At 54.4% G+C, this 22,820-nt stretch overlaps 4 protein-coding genes across 5 annotated transcripts; 1 reads left to right on the top strand and 3 right to left on the bottom strand.

Moving 5' to 3' along the window:
• Positions 1–16: 16 nt before the first annotated feature.
• Positions 17–3,173, bottom strand: Haghl (hydroxyacylglutathione hydrolase like). The gene is made up of 9 exons (XM_041676262.1): positions 2,646–3,173; positions 2,118–2,323; positions 1,767–1,831; positions 1,567–1,684; positions 1,372–1,480; positions 1,188–1,291; positions 908–1,009; positions 639–718; positions 17–318 (listed from the first exon to the last, which is right to left on the bottom strand). Exons 1-9 carry the CDS (start codon positions 2,734–2,736, stop codon positions 150–152), a joined length of 1,044 nt encoding a protein of 347 aa, XP_041532196.1. The 5' UTR covers positions 2,737–3,173; the 3' UTR covers positions 17–149.
• Positions 3,062–6,930, top strand: Ccdc78 (coiled-coil domain containing 78). The gene is made up of 15 exons (XM_041676584.1): positions 3,062–3,104; positions 3,232–3,305; positions 3,515–3,631; positions 3,714–3,800; positions 4,030–4,146; positions 4,312–4,359; positions 4,442–4,533; positions 4,623–4,701; positions 4,789–4,914; positions 5,177–5,352; positions 5,479–5,560; positions 5,717–5,796; positions 6,257–6,323; positions 6,394–6,494; positions 6,583–6,930. Exons 1-15 carry the CDS (start codon positions 3,062–3,064, stop codon positions 6,692–6,694), a joined length of 1,401 nt encoding a protein of 466 aa, XP_041532518.1. The 3' UTR covers positions 6,695–6,930.
• Antkmt (adenine nucleotide translocase lysine methyltransferase) lies at positions 6,789–8,627 on the bottom strand. 2 transcript variants are annotated; one of them, XM_041676263.1, is made up of 5 exons: positions 8,302–8,627; positions 7,843–7,947; positions 7,620–7,760; positions 7,214–7,264; positions 6,789–7,061 (listed from the first exon to the last, which is right to left on the bottom strand). In XM_041676263.1, exons 1-5 carry the CDS (start codon positions 8,461–8,463, stop codon positions 6,831–6,833), a joined length of 690 nt encoding a protein of 229 aa, XP_041532197.1. In that variant the 5' UTR covers positions 8,464–8,627; the 3' UTR covers positions 6,789–6,830. The 2 variants fall into 2 exon arrangements, with proteins under 2 accessions (XP_041532197.1, XP_041532198.1); XM_041676264.1 differs by lacking the exon at positions 7,214–7,264.
• A 2,661-nt stretch (positions 8,628–11,288) lies between these two features.
• Metrn (meteorin, glial cell differentiation regulator) lies at positions 11,289–16,032 on the bottom strand. Its single transcript, XM_041676595.1, has 4 exons — positions 15,797–16,032; positions 15,196–15,596; positions 14,316–14,375; positions 11,289–14,233 (listed from the first exon to the last, which is right to left on the bottom strand). The coding sequence occupies exons 1-4, from the start codon at positions 15,892–15,894 to the stop codon at positions 13,917–13,919; spliced, it is 876 nt and encodes a 291-aa protein (XP_041532529.1). The 5' UTR covers positions 15,895–16,032; the 3' UTR covers positions 11,289–13,916.
• Between the last annotated feature and the right edge of the window lie 6,788 nt (positions 16,033–22,820).

Raw genomic sequence — 22,820 nt, 5'->3', positions numbered from 1 at the left:
CCCATGAGCGGTAGAGAGAAGGAAAGCACCATTTGTTGGTTCTTCAGAGCAAGGTGGCAGGGCCTCAGAGGAATGTTCTGGAGGCCAGGGTTCCAGTCAGCCTGAGGTCAGGGGAAGGGGTATGGAGACAAGCAGGCTCCACCCAGGGCTCATTTTTCCTGGGGTGTACTCAGAAGTCCCCACTGCAAGGCCAGGAGTGCCCGAACCTGGGGCTGTGGTGGCTCCAGAGCGAGCTGGAAGCGTGCTCGCTCCCTGCAGAGCACCTCCAGGACCTGGGCTGGTGCCACCTGGCCTGTGAACTCACGAACTGGATCCTCTCTGCAGGGAAGAGTATGTTAGGGAATTGTGGGGCTGGCCAGCTGCCCATAGGGGTGGGGCCCAGAAGGGCAGTGGATGGAAGAGGGCCCTTAACAAATGCCCTTCCCTGGTGCCAGGGACATTCAGCTCAATAAATAGTCCCCAGATACTACTAACTACCCAAATGACTGCCAAAGAGGCCCCAAGGATGCCAGGCTAGTCCTGAGACTACTCCATGGGGAGACTCCAGCTGGCAGTGTGCATAGCCTCTTGAGGCTGCCACACCCACTGGTATGGCTCAGGCCCCACCACAGAAAAGCCCAGGGCACAGCCATACTTACGTCACCCTCAGGAAAGGGTTGTACAAGAGCTCCTCGCCCAGTGTCGAAGGCACGGTAGGTATGTCATCATCGTCCCTCTTCTGCAAAGAGCACAGGCCCCTGGTCACCGCTGGGCCAACAGCTGACCAGCCACAGGGAGACTAGGGTAGGTGACAGGTCTCCAGCCAGCTGGAGCCAGCAGAGGTGTCATTCTGACTCTCCACGACTTCCCCCAAACTTCAGAAAGACTACCACCCCCACCCCTGTTTTGGAGCCAGAAATGGATGCACCTGGGCCCAGGACAGCTTGGCTCGCACATGGTTGTTGCAGGGCTCCACCTTCTGCGCAAACTCAAGATTGCTCAGCGTATGCTCATGACCACAGAACACCTTCTGTAAGAAGAGGGAGCTCAGTGAACATAGATAGCTCCAAACCGAGGGAGGGCCAGGCACGCACCCCTAACCTAGCATCCATATCAACTTTACCAAAGCAGGACAGGCATAGAAGCATAGGTTGTACCAGGGGAAACTCCAGTACCAAGCATGTGAACCCCACAGAAGGCTCTCTCACCGTCTGGGGTGGTAGGGTGCCTAGGGTCTTGGTCAAGCTCTGGTACATCTGCTGGGCAGTGTCCTCCAGATGCCAGCCACAGCCTGCCACTGACAGAGCATCCCCTAGGGAGGAAAGAGGGTCAGAAGGGGTAGGGAGGGCACAGCGGAATTGCATAAGTGGGTGAGTCCAGGCTGCAAGGTACCAGAGAAGAGGGCTGGTGGGTCCAGGCATTCATCCTCCCACAGGAAGTAGCACATGTGGCCAGAGGTGTGGCCTGGCGTCAAGAGGCATCGCATGTGGATGGCCCCAAACTGCGATGGTGAGGCATTGGACCTGTGAGGACTGGTAGGCAGGCCCAGGTCAGGACCCTCCCCACCCCCTCTGGGTGCATACTTACCTGAAACTCCTCCCCATGTGCCAGCCTGCGGGTTAGTGCACAGATGCGCTCATCTGCTCCCATGACCGCCAGTCCTGGCTGCAGGTGCACCAGCTCTGCATTTCCACGTGTGTGGTCCCTGTGAAAGTGCAGGGGCCTGGTCAAGTCGGGGTGCTAGGGAAGGAACATGCCTTAGGCCTGCGCACATACCTTCTACTCACCAGTGATGATGGGTGGTCAGCACCGTGGTCAGAGACACCCCCTCGCGGCCTGCAATCTCCAGCAGCTGGAAAGGATGGAGGTGTAGTGCTGTGGGCCACCCATCCCATACTGGGACACTAGTTTCAGGGCTTAGTTCTACAGGCAGGCCCAGGACTCAGAGCAGCAAGGGTTAGGGGAAATATCGGCAGACAATTACAAGAACTGGAGCACCAGGAAATCAAAGGTAGCTGTAACTTTAGGAGAGCCCAAAGATAATACATCAAATGACATAAAACTATAGGGGTCCGGTCGGGTCTGTTCCAACCAGAGTGGCAGGGAATCCCTTGATGGCATCCTTTGTCGGTCCTCACCCTCTTGGGCACAGCCACATCCACAGCCACTGCCTCCCGTGTGTGCTCCTCAATGATCAGGTACATGTAGTTGTCTTCAAGTACCGGGATGACTTTGACCTTCATGGTCGCAGACTTCAGCCAGTCCACACCTTCTCCAGAAGAGGCAACCCAGTCTAGTGAATCCCTTTTCCTGAGCTGTACGAGGTGGGTCAGACACACACACACTGGGGGTACAAAGAAAGAGTTGCTCCGCTGCCCAAGATCTTCTTAGAGGACTCACTTCAGATCCAAAACTCAGGGGCCGGCGCCCCTTGTACCAACTTCACCTTCCCCCAAAAGTTACACAGCAATGCGGCTTCTCTTAGCTCCGCCCCTGGTTCTGCCTTCCTTCACAGGCCCCGCCTCTCTCAGTTACAGTGAGACCCCAAGGTCTGAGTCGACCTCATTCCCTTCTCACCCACACATAAGCCGCCAGTCTAGCGTCCCTGACAGATCGTGGCCGCTGCCCACCCTCTCTCCGGCCGCAACCCTGAGTGCTGCTGAGACCTGACAAACGACTGCAGGAATTGCGCATGCGCAATAGAGAATGCACCGATAGAGCACAGTGTGGGATGGTGAGCGTGCTCCAACCCAGCATCAATACAGGGCACCTCTTCCAACTTATCCTTCCTGGTGCCCAGGTTGAGCTAGTTCGTGCGGTCTACTGCCCCTGATTATGTCTGCTTCTCTCTGATAGACGGGTGTGTCCAGTTTGTTCACCTGCTGGTGTGAGTTCTGCTGACACAGGAAGCTAGTTAAGAGTCTGAGTTACAAATCCCTGCAGGAGGTCAGAACATCCCACATAAAGACAAATAGTGCCCACAATTGCAGTACAGGCTTGGCGTCGTCTTGCACTTCTGGATCCAACTGGCCTGAAATAAACTGATTGCCTTTCTGTATTTCCCAGATGGCATGGGGCCGTCATGAAGGAGTGGAAGGTGCAAGGAGTTGAGCACTCCCCTCTTCGTGAGCACTGAACGGCCTTGCCCTTCCTTGTAGGCAGAATGGGTAGTCTCTAAGATCAACAGAGGCCTTGGCAACACTCACAGCAACAGCCGGGAAGCAGGCCACAATCAGACAGATCCCTAGCCAGGATTCCTCTCCACTATGGAGTATGTGGCAGCCTCAGGCCCCAGGCCAGGTGCCCCACTTCAAGTCACAGAGAACGTGAGTCTTTCCAGGACACGGATGTTGCCTTGGGGTCCTTCCTTTCCTTCACAGACCAGAAGGGAAGAAGTACCTGGATCTTGTGTCTGTTCCTGCCCAGGGAAGGAGCTGACCTTGTTCAAGAGGAACGTCATGCTTCTATAAGGGTGGGGTCTACAGCCCGGGCTGGAGACCCACCTAAATGTGTGTGTGGGGGGGTGCCTTCCCAGGTTGTTCCAGGAACTGAGGATTGGCTGCCAAGAGTTTCTGGACAGCCCGCCTGGGCTACCGGCCTGGAGGGAGAGTATCAGACAGATCCAGAGCCAAGTGAGCAGCAGCTGTTGCAGGTAAATGTGGGGCTGTGGGGTTCTGTAGGAACAGGGAGCCCACAAAGCCACTGGCAGCATCCCTCGCCCTGGTTACCCACAGATTTCCAAGGAGCTGGTTGACCTTCAGATTGCAACCCATCGCCTTCGTGAGCAGCATGAAGCTGAAGTCTTCGAGCTGAAGAGGGAAGTGAGTAGCCAAGCAAGCTCTGTGTGTCAGCCTAGGTGCATCCAGGAACAGAGTGCACATCCAGGAACAGAGTGTGCCCCCAGGACAAGTACCACTAAGGGATTCAGGTGCCCGGGAATAAACATGCACTTTGTGGGCTTTTACCTGGCCCTGTGCATATGCTCCTACATGAATACCAGCCTCCTGCAGTGGTCCAGCAAATAGCCCTGCTCACCCTTGATGTCCACAGGTTCTTCGACTGGAAAGTCGGGTGCTAGAGCTAGAACTGCATGGAAATGGTGACTGCCGGGGACATGGAGTCCAACCAGCAGCCAGTCCGGGGCAACACAAGGTGCCACCACAAGAGGTCAGTGGAGAAGCCCAGGCCTGAATGTGTCACCTACAACAGAGTCCAGATCACCATGAGCACGTAGAGAGCTGGGCTGGGCACTTCCACAGGGGCAGTAAAACAAGTATCTGCTGCCCCTTCCCTCCCCTCCCCTTGCTTCCCTTCTACCTTCTAACCATAAAGGTGCAGCTCAAGCAAGACAGACTCTCTGAGCCTGAGACCCTGAGCAATGTGAGTACACAGCCACCTAGCACAGGGGGTGGGGGTGGGGTGGAGGAGTAGGGGGTTCCAGAGTTTGCTGTCTCTCACACAGCCAACTTTTGTTCACCAGCAGAAGCTGCAAGGAGAGTTGAACTTGGTCCTGGAGCATCACAGAGTCAGACAGCAGGCACTGGAGACACGAGTGTGAGTTTCACCTCGCCTAGAACAAGCAGTGCCCAGTGGCCTACAAGGTCACAAGCCCTGGCCTAGCTGTGCCTGTACTGTGTCCACAGGGCAGTCCTAGGCTGGCAGTTGCAGAGAGCCCAAGAGGAAGCCAGGGCAGCTGATCAGCGGCTGGCTGCCCAAGCAATGGTGAGGGTTTTTTGCCCACCCTATGAACCTCAAGATCTAGCAGGAGGGTGTCCTACAAACAGAGCCAGAGCCCTTTGTATGTCCCAGGTGCTGTCAACCTGTCAGGATCAGCTCCGGCAGGCTGAAGCTGAGAATGCTCAGCTGCAATTGCAGCTGAAGAAGTTGAATGAGGAGTATGCTGTCCGGCTGCAGCGCTATGCCAAAGAGACAGTGGTGAGCACTTTGTCAGGTTCTGTGGCAGTCGGAATGGCCTCTGAGTCTTGAGGAATGTGAGCCTGGCCTGGGCGTTCTGGGCAGGCAGTTATGGGAAACTTTGTGGTGCCAGGTCCTTGCACAGTCAGCTGGGTTAGGAGGTGAGGTTGAGTCCAGTCAAGTGCCAGCCTACCCAACTCAAGCCCAGCTCCTACAGTTTGACTGCCTAACCTAATCCAAAGCGAGCCCCAACCCTAGCTCCATCCTATCCAATCTCCTCCAGGAGACCACCAACAGTACAGGTCAGGCAGCCCTTCAGACGTTCCTGGAGGCCACTCTGCAGGACATTCGGGCCGCACACCGGAGCAGAGAACAACAGCTGGCCCAAGCGGCCCGGACCTACCGCAAGCGCCTGGTGGATCTGAGCCGGAGGCAGGAGCTGCTACTATCCACCTGCAGGTGGGCTCCACCCTGTCCTAGGCACCCGGGGTGAGGTGGCCCCATAAGAGCTGCACTGTGGCTCAGCATGCCACAGAAGCAGTCCTAGGCGCACATAGATCCCAACAGGGCACGTGGTACTCCCAGGGCTACTTTTGCAAGAGCCATCAACCTGGAGCCATCATCCATGCACTGGGCCACTGAACTCAGCCACCAAAGGGAGGATGAGGTAAGGCTGGGGCCCAGGTGCCCTGTCCCTGCTGCCTGAAACTGCCTTGAAGTCCAGAGCCCCTGCACTCCCCCCAGGCCTCATCCCAAGCTCAGAGCCTTTGGAGCAGTTGGTTTTGTTCAGTCAATCAAGGGACCCCACCATGTGCTTTTACAGTATGGCCGATACAGGACACTGCTACTGTGCCCTGAGAAAGGACCTGGTGCAACTTCTAAGGAAGGAAGGTCACAGCCACTGTGAGTGCCCTCCTGTTGGTATATGGGAGGGAGGTCTAGGAGTCAGGCAGACAGAGCCAGAAGCTGCACATCCTTCACTGATTCTGCCAACCCTTGCTGCTGGCTGGGATTCTCCTATCCCTTGGACTCTGTTTGTATGGGGGACACTGGTAATCATAGGAAAATTGGATGGCTACTTTGTTAAGCCTCTGATAGGTGAAACTTGGGTTTGGTGGAAGCAAAGTCTGATGACATGTCCAGCCCTGGATTTGGGCTTCTATACCAGCTCTATAATCTCTTGAGACATCCTCTCCCAGGGACTGGGGGAGGCACCTAGTAGACTGGAGTCACTGAGCCGGCCAGAGCGTTCTGTTGGTACTGATGTTCCAGGGCCCCAGGTAGTGCTATAATGTCCTAACACCACACAGCACGTATTATGCCTACCTTGGAAACTGCTCCTCCTGCCTTCCTCCCTTCACAGGGCCCGCGATACTACATCCTGGTCCCAAATCCAGCAGAAGTTGCGGGACTTCTCCCAGGACACCCAGGTAGTAGGCAAGGAAGGATGGGGACCCCTCCCTACACCCTGCCCCGGCTCATGGCTCATTCCTCCACCAGGTAGAACTAGAACGAGAGCGGGCACAGCTCATGGTCCGGGCCACCATGGCGGAACAGCAGCTTTCTGAGTTACAGGAGTATGTGGACCAGCACTTGGGCAGGTAAGCTGGTATGACCCAGGGCCCTGGTCTAGGTGGAAGGGAAAGAACCCATGGCCACACAAGTGATTGGTCTGATCATCCCAATCAGGTACAAGCAGGAAATCCAGAGACTGAGGAAGCTGGTGAAGACAGGAGATCCCCAGGGAGTAGAAGCTATGCCTTCCTCTAGGCCCCGACGCCCAAGGACCCAGAGTCACTAGCTAGCTAGTCTCCCAGAGGCAGCACAAATCAAACCTCTTCACAGCCAACATGGCATCTGCTGCAAACCCTATCCCATGGAGTGATAAGTCAGGATTGAACCCACAGAGTCTTTATTGTATCCAGTCAACCAGCCTGTCAAACTAAAGTCCTAGGAAGGGAGGTAGAACTGGACTCTGGTATGGCCTTGATGGGCACCCCACAAGAAGACACAGCTGGCCCAGCACCATGGACATCATAGGCCCAGACTCTGTCCACGCCCTCACCCACCACAGCTACAGGCTGCCAGGTGGGAAGGGGGAAACGTCCAGATACCACACGGGCCCCTGCAGGTAGCTCTTTTTGCAGCTTATCCTCCAGCAGTGGGAGCTATAAGAACAGGAGGGAGGGGGGCACAAGAGCAGGTAAGAAAAAGCTGCCCCATCCATGTAGGCCCAGAACCTACTCCAGGCATCAGAACAGCCAAGAGCCAAGACTGTAGCCCCCTGACCTCCCAGCAGGACAGCAGACCCAAGACCTACCACACTGGGGGCCAGGAACACAGACACATTGTGACAGTCTCTGAGGCTCACCTATGGGAAACAAAGATAGAAGCTGGAAGGCATGGGGTCACAGAGCTCTGGCCTCCAACCCACCCAGGTATCAGTATGATAGCACTCAGAGCATGAAATCTGGGAGATAAAGGTATTGGAGCTAGGAATGTGACTCAGTCGGTAGAGTGCTTGCCAAACATATACAAAGCCCCGGATAAACTAGGTCTGATGGTGCAGGCCTGTAATCCTAGCACTCAGGAGGTAGAGGCAGGAGTTCAATGTTATCCTGGGCTATACATAGTGAGTTTGAGATAAGCCTGGATTAGAGACTGTGTCTCAGAAAAAAAGAAAATAAAATTAAAAAAAAAAAAGAAAATGAAGTTTGATAGGTTACCTTCCAGAGATCCTTCCGATGGTAGCAGACACTCCCAGAACAACCAGCCCTCCAGGCATGCAGTCGTGCAAGTCCCACAAGCCACGGGTTCAGCTCATAACCCACAGCTGGACGGAGACCACATTGGTGAGCCGCCAGCACCTATGAGAGCCAAGAGTGTGGGACCTGGATGTACGGAAGGGGCCACTATGGGAGGGACAACGAATAGACACACAGGCCTTACGATCCTGCCATCACCAGAGCCTAGATCCACCATTTTTCCAGGGCGGCCTCGTAACAGCGACAGCACGTGCTCAACCTGTCGGGCACTCGCACCAATGTAGGGCACCTGAAAAAGGAATTGGTGGGTCTGAGGCTACAGTCGCACAGACTGAAGCACCAAGTTGAAGACCTTTGCGTGCCTACTAGCTTTCCTTCCTTAGCTATCTGCCACACCCAGTGCCGCCCCACCCACCCTCCTGGCACACACTGCCCATAACCCGTCAGTAAGTCAATCCTAGCTTCATTTATATACCCTTGGTCATGACGACAGGCCCAGGCCCTGCAACATAATATTAGTTCCACACCTCCGTGTATCTATATGGTCCCTCACCGTAATTGGTCCCGCCCATCTTGACAAGCCACCTACAGTAGCCTTAATCCCGCCCATTCATCTCGCACTAATTTTGGTCCCGCGTCGCACCTGAAGTTTTAGAGGCACGCGGCGGAAGCCCGGCTGCAGAAGCAGCGCCCACACGGTGTAGGCAACCAACCCGGAGCCTGTCGCCACTTGCAACAGCTCCAGCAAACTCGGCCGCCTCTCTCGCACCGCAGTCAACGCCTCGGCCGGGTTGTCGTGATCCATGGTTGAGAGACAGGCAATTCAGATCCGTCCCTCCCAAGCCCCCCTCTCGCCCCCCCAGCCAGGGGAGGCGGCTGCCCTCCCGGTTACCGCCGGCTTGAGCCGTAGTCTCTCTGCTCGGCGCCTAACCGATTGCTTTAAATCTAAGTAGAAGCCAGTTTCAAACACCGGAAGTGGAAGGGGACCGTCCGTCCCGTTCCGTCCGTCACTCATTCTTCCCCGCCCAACCGGGCGTGGCCCCTCCCGTGGGTTCCGGGTGAAGGTAATCGAGTCCCAATGGCCCAGGCGATAGGCGACCCGTAGAGAGTTTGCCCCTCGTGGATCTAAGGTCCAGGATCTACAGCGGCTAGCCTCTGGGTCTACCCTGCAGACAACTATATGGAATCTCTGGTCTGGATGTTGTTCTTAATTTCTGCGGGTTGTTCTTAATTCCTGCGGGTTAGACGAGGGTTACGCTAGAAAAGACACAGACACGCGGCGGTACCACGTGGTACACTTTTTAATGGGAGGGGAAAACACACTAGGAAAAGTAAAAGGAAGGGACAAAGGGAAGGGATAAGAAGGGGCGAACTTGTGGCTTGTCCTTGCTTTTAACAGAGGATGCAAAGGCTTCTGGGAAATGTGTCCCGCGCTTGCTTGCGCTGGAGTCCAGAGGGATGTTGGGAGTTGTAGTGTTGCAAGGGAACAACATTTCACCCTTTTGGTTTGATTAAAAAAAATTGGGGGACCTTAAAGGGTAGGGAATGGGGGCATAGTCCAGTCTCTCATGGCTGCTTCCTGCTGACTTTGGGCATTGAGGGGTCCAGGGAATGTCCGATTATCTTGGCAATGTCCCATTGGCGTTTGCGGTCGCTGGTGTAGTTGGTCACTGATGTCCATGTCCAGGGTTGCTGGCTGGTGTAGTTGGTCAATGATGTCCAAAGTTGCTGGCTGGTGTAGTCAGTCACTGATGTTTGAAGTCCTGGCTGTCGTCTGAGGCGGCTGATTGAAGAAATCTGTGTGGCTTTTCCTGAGTAGCTGGGTCATCATTAAGATGCTGGAAGGCAAAAGTTGCATTAGTAGAAGAAAAAAAATTAAAAGAAGGGGGGGGAATTTTTGGGGAGCTGGGGTGAAGGGGGGGAGAGGGTCTTAGGATGTCCAGGGTTAAGAAATGATAAAAAAAATTAAGTGATACTTATTCCTTTGTGTTTGATCCGTTGGGCTGGCATCCCGGAGCTTAAGGAAACTGTCTTAAAAGAAATAGATTCTAACCATACATCTCTTAACATTTCAGGGGCCACTGCTGCAGTCAGCGGCTGGCCTGTTACGTAAAAGAGCTTTGTAGAGGAGAATCTGCTTACCACTTGCCTTCGTATTTGATGGGGGTACCTGTAACGACAGCTAGACGGTTATTTATGAATTTAAAGAAGGGAGGGTGTGTTAACACAGCGATGGATCGGGACCATTGTTGTCCTTAGACTGTAGTAGGGGGGCTGAATCCGGCGTCCTTTGGAACTTAAGAGTACAGGGTCCAGTTTGGGTCACCGTGTATGAAGGATTATCTTAAGCTGTGGAGACAAACGGTTAAGTGAATATTTGGTCCTGGGATCTGACTTTTGGCAGATCTGACAGGAGGCTGCTGTAGCTTTTAGGAGCCTGATATCCTTAGGTGTAACAAAGGGAGAGTGGTGGTTAGTGACAGCGGGAGCCTAGAGGGGCCCTGGAAGACCGAGGGGGAGGCGTAGGACAGGGAGGAGACGCTCCAAGCTGCCTGTGTGGCCTGTGGCGGAGAGGAGACAGGGAAGAAAAGGAAGACACGCACGACCTGTTGCGGGAGAAGTGGGGCAAGGCTGGCCCGGAGAAGGAACGGTAATGGGTGAGCTGTCGCTGTCGCTCAACTGGGCGGAGCGAGAGCGAGTGGCCCCCCCCCACGAGGCGCGGTGGGGGGGGGTGTGGAGGCAGGGGGGTTGAGGTTTGTCCGCGGGATCCATAGCAGCGGTGGGAGCAGAGGGTCCCCGGAGGGATGGCATTGTACCAGCCTTCCAGATGTGGGGGTTGGTTACAGAGCCCACGACTGAAATGAAGTCTGTCCGCAAAAGGTAACTGGCCCGAACCCAGCTACCGTACGGGGGGAGGAAAAGCCCCGGCCCCGGCTGGGAGGAGACAATTACCGCGAACACGGCAAGCCAAGAGCGCTGGTGTCCCGGGCGTTCTTGGGGCGTGCTAACTCTTAACTGCCCCGACCCAGCAACCGTACGGGAGAGAAAGTCCCGGCTGAGAGGAGGCGATTAAGCTCTTTAGGGCACAGGGCCCGGAGGTGCCACAAGGAGCGGCCCGAAAGTGGACAGGAAAAAGTTAGAAAAAAGGAAGAAAAAAGAGAAAAAAGCCCGGAGCACCGAACTCCGGGTGCGCGGACTGAGCGTTTCGGCTGAGGGCAAAAAACCGGGGGAGGCGGGTTAGCAACCTAGCCCTAGCCCGAGGTGCGCAAAGAAAGCCGGCCGGACAGTCTTTGAACGCCCCGGGGGGAAGGAAGCCAACTCAGGGTAACTCACGGATCAGGATGAAGCTGTGGAAATGGCCGTGGAAACAGGTGGTGGTGAGCGAAGGCTGTCGGTTCTCTAGACCTTGTCGGTGAAACCCAGAGGCAAAGCCTCGGGCACCGGACGGAGAGGTCTCCTGGTCGATGCGGCACCAAATGTTGTTCTTAATTCCTGCGGGTTAGACGAGGGTTACGCTAGAAAAGACACAGACACGCGGCGGTACCACGTGGTACACTTTTAATGGGAGGGGAAAACACACTAGGAAAAGTAAAAGGAAGGGACAAAGGGAAGGGATAAGAAGGGGCAAACTTGTGGCTTGTCCTTGCTTTTAACAGAGGATGCAAAGGCTTCTGGGAAATGTGTCCCGCGCTTGCTTGCGCTGGAGTCCAGAGGGATGTTGGGAGTTGTAGTGTTGCAAGGGAACAACACTGGATCCCCGAGGCCATACTGTTCTGGAAGTTCTTGTTAAAACCAAGGCCACTGTAACTGGAAGTCATTCTCTTGTGGATTCTGCTGACCAAGGCTTTCCGAAAGCCTACCAAACACCCATAAACAACCCACTGAGGACATCCTTCCACTCACTCCGACAGTGACGACAATTAGGAGGAAAATAGAGGGTGTTCTGGGGTCGAAGAAGAGGGGCGGGTAGATACAGACAGATGTAGGCTCTCTAGTGAGTGTGGAGGGAGGGGGCCGGATGTGAGAGGCTGGGTGCTGGCAGCTGGCCCAGCCTGGGGTGAAAGACAGCCCAGGAGCCCGGAAGATCTCCTTCCTTCAAAAATAAAGGGTTGAGTAACTCCTATTAAAGCCCTGCATGGAAACAGATAGAGCCTTGAGTCAATCTGTCGGACCCCGACCACCCACATTAAAGCCAAATGGCCGTAAATGTCAGTTCCTCCTTGATCTATGCAGTCCTGGCCTGATTCTCCTCAACTATCTCTAGTAGAGACTGTGATGACTTCCAAACTGAGCGTGCCCAAGACCACCACCCTGTCCCCCAGGTGCAGTGTTTTCCTCCAAAACAATCTGGAGGACAGGTGTCCCAAGACAGCAGGAGTATGCGTAGTCTGTGGAAAGAGGCTCTGCTCTACCCAGCTCAGAATCTGGCCACTGGGAGAACTGGAGCATGGCCCTCCCCCTCCCACACTCTGAATTCTAGACAGGGTTGCTTGAGCACAGCTATTCTTGTCTACTGCTCCTGCCTAAAGTGCCCAGAAAAACACTGGCAACTCTACCTGACACTGGCACCCACACAGAGCCCCCCACCCCCCAGTCCTCTGGTCCACACAGGTTTTCCCAGACTAGCTCCTGTGATTTTAGTCCACCTGCTCCCACACACCACTCCCCCATCCCTGCTTCCACTTTGGGGGTCTTCATCATTTGATCCCTGGAGCAAACATGAGGCCACTGGCCCAGTCTTCCCCTACACCCAGATGGAAAGGTGCCAGGGTAAGCCCTTAGCACTTCATGGAGTTTGGGGAAATGAGAGCAAGTAGCAGGAAGCCAGTTCTGAGGCAGATGGTGGAAGAAAATGGCATCACCTGCTCTCCAGGAGCGATCTCTTGCCCTCATCGCCCCTCCCACTCCATAAGTAGGCAGGCTAAGTACTGGTGGCACGCTCTCTGCCCACCCCCAGAATACAGAGGTGTGATTTAAGCTATCTGCCTATAAGCATTCCAAGGTAGCCATTCCAGGGCCTATATAGGGTGTGTCACCAGCAGGTAACTTCAACTGGCACAGTCTGGAGCAAGGAACCATATGTCTGGTCCCTGCCCAGCCTTGTCCCTCTCCCAGCCTGTTTCCTACCAAAGAATGAATAGTCCACTGGGACTGATGATGGATGAAAGCCTTGAAAGGGAGGGCATGCAAGGACAGAAAGCCATTTCTGGACCCCCACTCCACTCCACTCAGCACTGGAGCTGAAGCAGTTTCTCAGAGCCATGAGAGAGAAGTGGCAGGAATGTGCTTGTTTGGAGCCTGAGAAACCTAGTGCACACCTCACTTAAGGCTTTCAGGCCACAGGCTTTGTCTGTCCAGGATCTCACTAGCCCTTTACAAAATAAAGAGGCCCAGGAGGAAGGCAGGGATGGCAACAATGGGGCCAGTGGCGGGAAGCAGTCCTTAGAGACCCCATTGTGCACTTATCCCGCCGGAAACGAACAAGCGGGATCCTGCAATGGAGACCCCACACCCTGCAGGCGCTTTGCCATGTCTGGATGCTCAGCACGTCGCAGGGGCCTCCGGACAGAGGGGCTCATTCTTCCCCAAGGGCGGGACCAGGCCAAGGATGACTGTATGGCTCACAACGACCATGGAAGGGAATGGCACACCGCCAGACTACAGCACTCCTCCCTAATGGACCTCGTGCAGAGCGGGAAGTGATGTCTGTCTGCTTGCCCCCCAGGCCACCTAAAAAACCCCAAGTAGGCCGGGCGGTGGTGGCGCACGCCTTTAATCCCAGCACTCGGGAGGCAGAGGCAGGCGGATCTCTGAGTTCAAGACCAGCCTGGTCTACAAGAGCTAGTTCCAGGACAGGCTCCAAAACCACAGAGAAACCCTGTCTCGAAAAACAAAACAAAACAAAAAAAAAAACCCCAAGTAGCCCAAGTCTTGAGATTTTCAGCACTTCTGCACTCAGCCCCAGGAGCACCCTAGATTAGAGGAAAACAGACTCATTGGTCAGCCGGGTCAATAGGGCAGGCAGGCGAAGAAGGGCTAGGAGGGCAACAGAGGGGAGAGCAAGTAAAGGGAGGCCGGAGCAGAGCTGGGTGTGTCACAGAAGACCAAGTCTACAGTGGCTGGTGTCATCCAGTTATTTAGTATTCTATCAATTCACTGCAGGTACCAGGATGCTGTCTGAGCCACACCCTTCCTACCACCCCTCCCCAGTACCCCATTCCCAGCGGAAGATCTGGTGGGGACTTGCTCCCAGGTCTCTCAGTCCAGTGCCACCTCACATGGGTTGAGGTGGGCTGTAAGGGCAGCTGTATAGACACGGCTGAACTCTTGGAAGCGGGGAGCACAGCCCAGCCAGGCTTCACCAAATCGGCTCCAGCCCATGAAAAGAAAGGAGCCTGGGCCAGGACGCACACCGCAGCGCAACGGGGTACGAATGGAGGTCTGGCCCAGGCCCTCGGAGCCCTCTTCCTGGAACAGGGGCAGTGTCTGGCGGATGACACGGGTGGCCACCACAGTGATGACTGATTCTTGCAGCTCCATGTCATGGGTGACCCCATGGATGGTTCCATGTATCACTGTGAAGAGACACGGGGGCTAGTGGTGGGCATGTGGGGATGTGGGCCAGACTCTAAGCTCCCCCACAACAGGAATACTCACCGAAGTCACTGGTGCATGCAGCCAGAAGGAGCTCGGCATCACTGCAGGGCCTGCAGGCACCTAGCATGCAAGGCAGGTCATCAGCCAGGCCTGTGCTCTCTCAGCACAAGCCCACAGCTCCTCCCAGCAGGCAAAGGCTCCAGAACTGGTGGTTAAACCCTTCTCCCAGCAACTGTACAGCCTGAAGACAGCAGGAGTCATGGTGCACCCTGTAGGCACATGCCTACTGGCGGACACCTCGGTGCCTCACGCACATTCTTGCACACCCATCTCGTAAACCCATACCAATGCCAAACAACATTCTATGACCTCTCAGAGCTGCCTCCCAAGCCCAGCTAGGGTGGCACGACAGTCTGGTGGACTCTGGTTCTGGGGTTCCCCAGCTAGGACAGAACAGTGAGAGAGCCATCCCCTGCAGGGTCAGGCTGCAAGATTCAGAAGAGCAAAGCACTGGGCCTGGCGCCCTGCAGGGAGGCAGGGCAGGCGTCTCCATGGTGACGAAGAGGCACACTGGACTTTTGTTGGCTGGGCTGGGGGAGGGGAGGAAGGTCACCACCAGGCCAGGGAGCCCTGGACAGCTCTGGCCATAGGCTTTGATTCTACCCCAGTACACCCCTTCCCCCAACCCTCCAGACACCAGAGGCCCAAGGCTGGCCTCTCCAGCACTTGCTCCCTCTTGCTCTTTCCCTAAAATGAACCCTGGGGAAGAGGAAAAGGACGAAGCACTCCCAATCCACCTCCCTATGACCTGGAAGCCACTCTCCAACAGAATGGTCTCTGTCAAGCTATGGATGGACCCTCTGTGCAGCGGGGTGTCAAGGCTTGGTTAGAACGCCACTTCCAGACACCAAACTTCTCCTCAGTCAGTCTGGTCACTCACCATCTACACCAGGACCTTGGGCCTGGGGAGGCATTTCTGCACGCTGGTCCTCATGCAGCTCAAAACGAAAGGCAGCAACTCTGCGGCTGATGTCGCGGTGTGGTGTAGCCTGCAGGAAAAGGGCCCGGCGCTCGCGGGGACCCCATCGCATGCAGCGGCCGCCAGCCAGGTCTGGGCCCTCGGCCAGTAGCAACTCTAGGTTGCCGCCCATCCGTTCAGCGAAGACCTGGGCACCAGCGAAGGGCCGCGTTGGGCGCAGACAGACGATGCTGGGCCGCATGCCCGGATCGGGGCTGTCCAGGGTCAAGCGCAGCGCCCCGGCTGGGTACAGCCACTCGACAGCGCCCTTAGTACAATCCAGGGTCAGCTGCCCGACGCTGCCGGGCTCCTGGGTCAAGCCGCTGAGGACAGGACGGTGGTTCTCAGGCGGGTGGCCCTTGTTCCCCTAGGCGGCTCACCCCCTTTCCCGCAGCTACCAACACCTGCGTCCACTCTGTGGAACAGGACGTTGAGGTCTGTGCCACCTCAGTTCCCAGTGGGAGGGAGGCCCCCAATACAAGATGAAAAAACCCTTCCCCACAATCCCTCCTGGGGACCGTACCTGCCCCTCCAGCTGCAGCGGTCCTCGGAGTAACCGGCACGAGCAGAGACGGCCAGGAGGCCGCAGCATAGCGCGCAGAGAAGCACGGCTACCGGCATGGTTCGGGGACGCGCCGGGACCTCGGGCTGCTGCCCCGGGAGGGTCGGGGCCGCAGCGCGAGTAGCTCGCGGTGCGGCCGCCAGGCCCGGCGCGTCCCCACAACCGGCGACCCCTCTGCGCAAACCCCTTTGAGCTCCCCGGACTAGAGGGGCGGGCCTTTGCTCTCGAACCAATCGCCACAAGCCCCAGAACTTTCCGCCAATTGCAGTGCCCTCGTAGGGGCGGGGCGGACTGAAGGCGGGAGCGCGGTCCAGGGCTGGGATGGAGTATTTAGCGTTCCTCTCTCCCCTTTGGGCAATCCCCAGTACCCTGGAACCTTTGGCGAGTGGGTGGGAGTGGCTGTCGACTAGAATCTGGAAAGCTTCTCAATTCATTTGGCCTTCACTGGACGTCAGTAGGATTGTCCCTTCCTGAGAGAGCGAGTCGAGTCTGCAGCCAACATCTGAACACTGGTACCCTGCTGGTACTCCAGGGAAGAGGAATTAGAACCCCTGTGTCCCTACGTCCCATAATGGAAGGTGCAGAGGGTCCTGACTAGCCTAGGGCCTGCGTGATGGAACTAAGCCAAACCTTGGATTTGGGGAAGAGGAAGAGCACCGGCTAGCTATGGAAGGAGCAGCGTGGGCTGGGTGGGCCTCCTTCTGCACTATACTTTTTTCAGGCCCACCTGCACATTAAATAAATACCATGAAAAACTCTGTCACTGTGGAGACCTGCCTAGGGATTCACAGACTGGAAGCAAAGCCTGGAATTACTTGCCCTTGCCAAAGTCAAGAACAGCTGAAACAGAATCTCAAAGATAGCCGGGAGGCCTGGGGATAGGGCTAGGTTATACCGTGTTCATTACTCAGGCATGAAACCCTAGGTTTGATCTTCATAATAATGTTAAACTGATTGTAGTGGGTCATGCCTCTAATCGCAGCACTCAGGATGTAGAGGGAGGAGAGCAGACATTCAAGGTCATCCTTGTAGGTACCTAGTGTGTTGTAGTCCTGTCTGGGCTACCTGGGACCCTCCTAGAAGGAAAAGAAAACAAACAAAAACAGACACAATCTGAACCCCCCCCCCACCACCACCACCAAAGAGAAGCGCTTCTTTGGAAGGGTAGAGGGGACTGAAATCAGAGGGAAGCCTTGGAAGTCCCTGAGGATCTCTTTTCCTACTCCAGGACTCTACCTCTGTATCCTCTGTCCTCCTGGTTCCTTTTGAAACCCTCCAGTTGGCCAGGACCTGGACTCAGGGACAGATGAGACCCAGTGTTCTCATTGTTGGGATCAGTTAGTCCTGCTGCCATCTTCTGGAAGGGCGTGGAAACAGTAACTACCCTGTCCTTGACTCCAAGGCCCTCTCAGACCAATAGGTGGCACAGCTGGTTTCTTGCTCCGGACAAGGGGGTCAAAAGAGGGTATAATAGTCAAAGGTGAAAGTGACCAGAGCCTTCTTTTCTTTTTTTTTTTTCAAAACAGGGTTTCTCCGTAGCTTTTGGTTCCTGTCCTGGAACTAGCTCTTCTAGACCAGGCTGGTCTCGAACTCACAGAGATCCGCCTGCCTCTGCCTCCCGAGTGCTGGGATTAAAAGCATGCGCCACCACCGCCTGGCTTGACCAGAGCCTTCTTGATGTGTATGTGTCCTGTAAGAAACACTAAAGAGCCGGGCAGTGGTGGCGCACGCCTTTAATCCCAGCACTTGGGAGGCAGAGGTATCTCTGTGAGTTCAAGGCCAGTCTGACCGACAGAGCAAGTTCCAGAACAGGCTCCAAAGCAACAAAAAAAAACACTGTCTCAAAACAAACAAGACTAAAATAAAATGGACTGGAGAGATGGCTCAGTAGTTAAAAACACATTACTTCAATTGCAGAAGACCTGAGTTGTGTTCCCAGCACCCATATGGAGAGGATCACAACAGCATGTAACTCCAGCTTCAGGGGATTAGATGACTCTTGTCTCCACAGGCATGAGCATTTGCATGCCTGTGCATTAAGGTCACACACATACATACACCCAAGTAAAAAATAAATCATAATAAAATATTTAAAAATATCACTCAGCCTGATGGAAGTATAGCAGATGCCAAGGCATTTACAGAAGGACACAGGACACCTGGTCAACCGTGGATGTCCAGGCCTAAGCACTTTGGTTGTTCTTTGGCGGTCTCCTCAGACCAAGTCTCTGAGGCAGACAATAGTCTGCAGGCGCCCTCTAATGGTGATATGGGGCATGAGCCAGCCAGTTTCTGAGAGGTTCTCTCTTCCCATGCGTGTTGACAACCAAGAGTAGCCATCACAGGGGTTGTCCAAGCTGGAAACCATCTTGAGAGCTTTTTCCTGTCCTGGCTTCCCCAGGGCCTTGTACTGCACCTCATGGGATGCAGTGGGTAGCAGCAGAGGACTCAGTTGTCACCGCTCAGGCTGCCCATCTCCAGCCACAGCTGTCCCCATAACACAGGCATTTGCAGGTTGAGGACATTGATGGTATATCCACAGTGTGCTGAACCCTGAGCAGAGCAGAGGACAGGTAGCCCCAGCATCCAACAGGAGAGCTGATGTCAGACATGCAGTTGACTCAGTGAGTGGGCCATCATCTAAGGAGGCCATTTGGGAAAGAAATTCAAGTGAGGGGAATTGACAGGTTAGAGAGACTATGGCCCCAGGACCATGGGGCTTTAAACAAACACAACCACAAAATATAAATGGGAAAGATGGCATGTTTGGGCTGGAAAGATGACTCAATAGTAAAAAGCACTGACTGCTCTCCCAGAGGTCCTGAGTTCAATTCCCAGCAACCACATGGTGGCTCACAGCCACCTGTAATGAGATCTGGTGCCATCTTCTGGCCTGCAGACATACATGCAGGCAAAACATTGTATACAGAATAAACAAATTTTAAAAAAAAATGGTAGGATCAGCTCCCAGTAGGTCTGCTACTGGGAGTGTAGAAAATTAGGTTTCTTCCTGATCTTGTGAGGAAAACTAGAAAGGACGATAAGTCTCCCGCCTGCCCAAGGCTCCCCTCTTCAAAGATCTCAAATATCACTTGAAGCCATGTGGGGACTAGATGTAGCTGGCCAGAGACGCTTTCTTTGTCTCTAGCTAAACCTGTGGCACCAAGACCCTTACGGCTAGAATTGAGCACGGATGGGGCTGCCGGATGAATACGGAAGACAGTTCGTTCCAACAACTGATGAGCAGGGGATATCGGGGACCCAGGAAAGAGTACCAGAGGCTCCTACTGTGAGCACTCCCTTTGGTTACTGTACCCAGCTGGACCTTGGCAGCTTCAGGGTGATTCGGTCATCATCCAGGACGTAATCATAGCTGCCAGCTCCCGAGCAGTCTCGAGTGCCCACCCATTCCCATGAGGTCTGACGGCATCCACCTTCAGCTTAGCACTTCAAGGGGGGCAGGCATTAATGTTTCTATCTCTGTGTTTTTTCATTTGCTGAGAAGACCACCCTGCAACACCTTGCATCTCCTGAGGAGCCCAAAATGCAGCTGCTGATTGATTTGAAGCTGAGCTAAAAATAGCCACTGGCTCCAGCCAGGGCCAGGGGAAAATATCCCATTGCTAGGAGACGACCGTTGCCGGGAGACCGCCATCACTAGGCGACGCGTGCTGCTGAGGTGACAGCTGAGCCCTGAGTCATCCTCAGCCTTGACAGGGGGCGGGCCAGGCCAGAGCAGAGGCCACCAGAGAACCTTGGTGCCCTCACCCTGTCATCTGGGCAGTCGGAGGACAGCTGTCCACCTGCTTCTCTCCAGTGCTCTCGAGTCTCTGACTCTGGGCAGGGACAGGGTGGAGGAAAAGGAGGCCCAGGGGTACAGGTGGGGAAAGGAAGAAGAATGAAAAGGGGCACAGGGTAAGTGAAGGAAGGAGAGGTGGGAAAAGAGGGTACAGAAGATCAGGGGCACAAAGTTCCTATCTAGCTCCAGGATGACTCACTTTGTCCTGAGGGGGTTGCTCACCACCGGTACTGTGCTAAAATATTCAAGACATCCCTCCTTAGAACCCAGTCACATTTCCCAGAAGGCGTTCAGTGAAGAGAACAGCCTGAGGAGGATGTGACCCAGCCATGTGTTTCTGGAGCATGAGAGCCTCGTAAGGACATGCCTGAGGAGCTCCTGTGACAAGACTTAGAGCAGGCGTAGAGCTGTCATTCTAGGCCCAGGGAGGTGCTCCCTCAGCCCTCTGTCTCTGAGCCAAATGTGCCAGCAGTCCTGGACCCAGAGTCCCCCATCACTGTAGAGCTGGACCCCAGCAGTCTAGACAAGAGACATTCCTCTGTGCTCCGACATCCAGGTAAGGGTAATGATGGTGGGGGTGGTTTTAGATGAGGGATGTCTCCAAAGAGGGGTGCTCCAAGCCAGAAGGGTTCCAGGTAGTGAGTGCTCCCACGGAGAGTGCTGCAGGTGAGAGGTTCTCCAGTTAAATGTGTTTTGGCTTAAAGGTGTTCCCATCGAGGGCTGGAGAGATGGCTCAGAGGTTAAAAGCACTGACTGCTATTCCGGAGGTCCTGAGTTCGATTCCCAGCAACCACATGGTGGCTCACAACCATCTGTAGTGAGATCTGGTGCCCTCTTAGGGCCTGAGGGCATACATGGAGGCTGAACACTGTGTACATAATAAATAAATAAATCTTTAAAAAAAAAAAAAAAGGTGTTCCCATCGAGGGTTCCAGACGAGGAATCCTCCAGGTGAGGATGCTGCAGATGTGAACACTCCAGTTAATTACATTTCAATTAAAAGATGATCCAGTTGAGAGTGTTTCAAGTGAGGGGTCCTCCAGGTGCGGGTGTTTCACTTGAGGGGTGCTCCACTGAGAGACCCTCCATGTGTCCTTAGGAGCCAAGTTCATAGATACTCCCATATCAGTCCCTTAAGACTAACCCAGGAAGAGAGCATCCTGGTTGAACTGGTCCCACACGCCACCTCATATTCTTCAAAGAGATGAAAAGTCACATGTACGGCCAGTTGGACTTTGTCTGATATACTTCTCTCAGGACATAAGCTGTTCTCCAAAAGCGAGCAGGAGTCCTTGACAGAAGGTGCTTCAAAAGCTACTTTCCCTATCCTACCTGACCACATGTGTATGTGTGCACCTCCCCTGTGCTCTGCACCCACCTTGGCCCTCTAGGGGTTCTGTGAGCCACCAGCCCTCTGTAACTGTACCATCAGAGAGTCAGTAGGCCCAGGCTGAGACGAGGAGGATTTTGGTGTTGTGGGCAGATGTAGAAATGGAAGTTCCTAGGAAGGACTGCCAAGTCTGAAAGTCAAATAAATTCATTCAGGGGCAGGTGACAAGAGGCTGCTCCAGGTGAGGTGCCAGGTGAGAGAGGAGCTGCAGATGAGGGTTGTATACTCCTGGCTGGTACAGAGCCCGAGGAACCAGGGTCTTCCAGACTACAGTAGAGAGGGCGCAGCCTAGGAGAGATGGCCCCTTACTGCATGCCAACTGACCCCTGGGAACCCTGGGGGAAACAGGGTGGGGATGGGGAGAGACCAGTAAGGAGGAAGCTGCTGATGCCATGAAGGAGAAAAACAGGTGCCTGACCTGGGGAGGATGGCAGAGGTAGAGGAAAACAGGTGGGTCCCTTGATGGGGGGGCAGGAGAGGCCCCATCAGACCAGTATGCAGTAATCTCTTAAGTGTCCTCATTGGTGTTTTCTCAAAAACAGGGCCACTTTCTGGGACTCATTCCAGGGCCACTGTGTGCCTAGGCCTCCCTCATACCCTTCATGTGTTCGTCATAAAGCCCAAGCAAAGGCACAACACCTTCTGCCCAAGGTCCCCGCCTGCTACCCACTGGCTACCTGTCCAAGGACAATGACTAGATGAGTGGGAAGGACAGCCTCTGATGGCTCAGTGTCTACACTCATCTCTGTCCACGTCAATGCGCCTTCTTTGATCCATATCCAGGCAAGATGGTGACACTCCAGTCCCAGCCGCACAGTTGCCTGCCCTGTCCTGGCTATGGCAAGCTGGACTCAGGGCCCCGCTAGAAGAACAGTGATTCACCATGTTAAAAACCAGCCAGGGCCTTGGAGAGAAGTCAGTTAATAAAGTGTTTGTCTTGTGAGCTCAAGGTCCTGAGTTTGATCCCTGGATCCAAATTTTAAAAATTTAAAAACAAAAAACTGGGGGATTAGAGAGATGGCTCAGTGGTTAAGAGCACTGGCTGCTCTTCCAAAGGTCCTGTGTTCAATTCCCAGCAACCACATGGTGGCTCACAGCCATCTGTAATGAGATTTGTCACCCTCTTCTGGCGTGCAGGCATACATGGAGGCAGAATGTTGTATACATAATAAATAAATCCTAAAAAAAAAAAACAAAAAATCTGAACTTTGTGACATGTGACTGACTGTATTCTCAGTACTGGAAAGGAAAACACAGGCTTATCCTTGGAGTTCAGTGACCAGCCAACCTAGCTTACTTGGTCAGCTCCAAGCCAGTGACCTTTCACACACACACACACACACACACACACACACACACAGAAAGAGAGAGAGGAGGTGATGATGACCTTTCACACACACACACAGAAAGAGAGAGAGGAGGTGATGATGACCTTTCACACACACACACACACACACACAGAGAGAGAGAGAGGGAGAGAGAGAGAGAGAGAGAGAGAGAGGAGGTGATGATGGGCTAGGGGAAAGTACCTGCTGATAACCCCAGCACTGAAGGGCAGACGGGGATCCTGAAGTCAGTCGGTCTAACATAAATGGTGAGCCTCAAGTTCAGTGAGAGATTCTCTTTCAAAAAAAAAAAAGGGTAAAAGCTGGGCAGTGGCAGCTCACACTTTAATCCCAGCACTCAGAAGGCAGAGGCAGGCGGATCTCTGTGAGTTCGAGGCCAGCCTGGTCTACAGAATAAGTTCCAAGACAGTCAGGGCTACACAGAGAAACCCTGTCTCAAACAAAACAAAA

The sequence above is a fragment of the Microtus oregoni genome, unplaced genomic scaffold (assembly GCF_018167655.1).
Source record: "Microtus oregoni isolate MIOR12 unplaced genomic scaffold, Mior012 000027F_ref0000203, whole genome shotgun sequence".
Taxonomy (NCBI): domain Eukaryota; kingdom Metazoa; phylum Chordata; class Mammalia; order Rodentia; family Cricetidae; genus Microtus; species Microtus oregoni.
The sequence above is the reverse complement of the archived record's forward strand: the minus strand, read 5'-3'. Positions and strand labels throughout refer to the sequence as shown.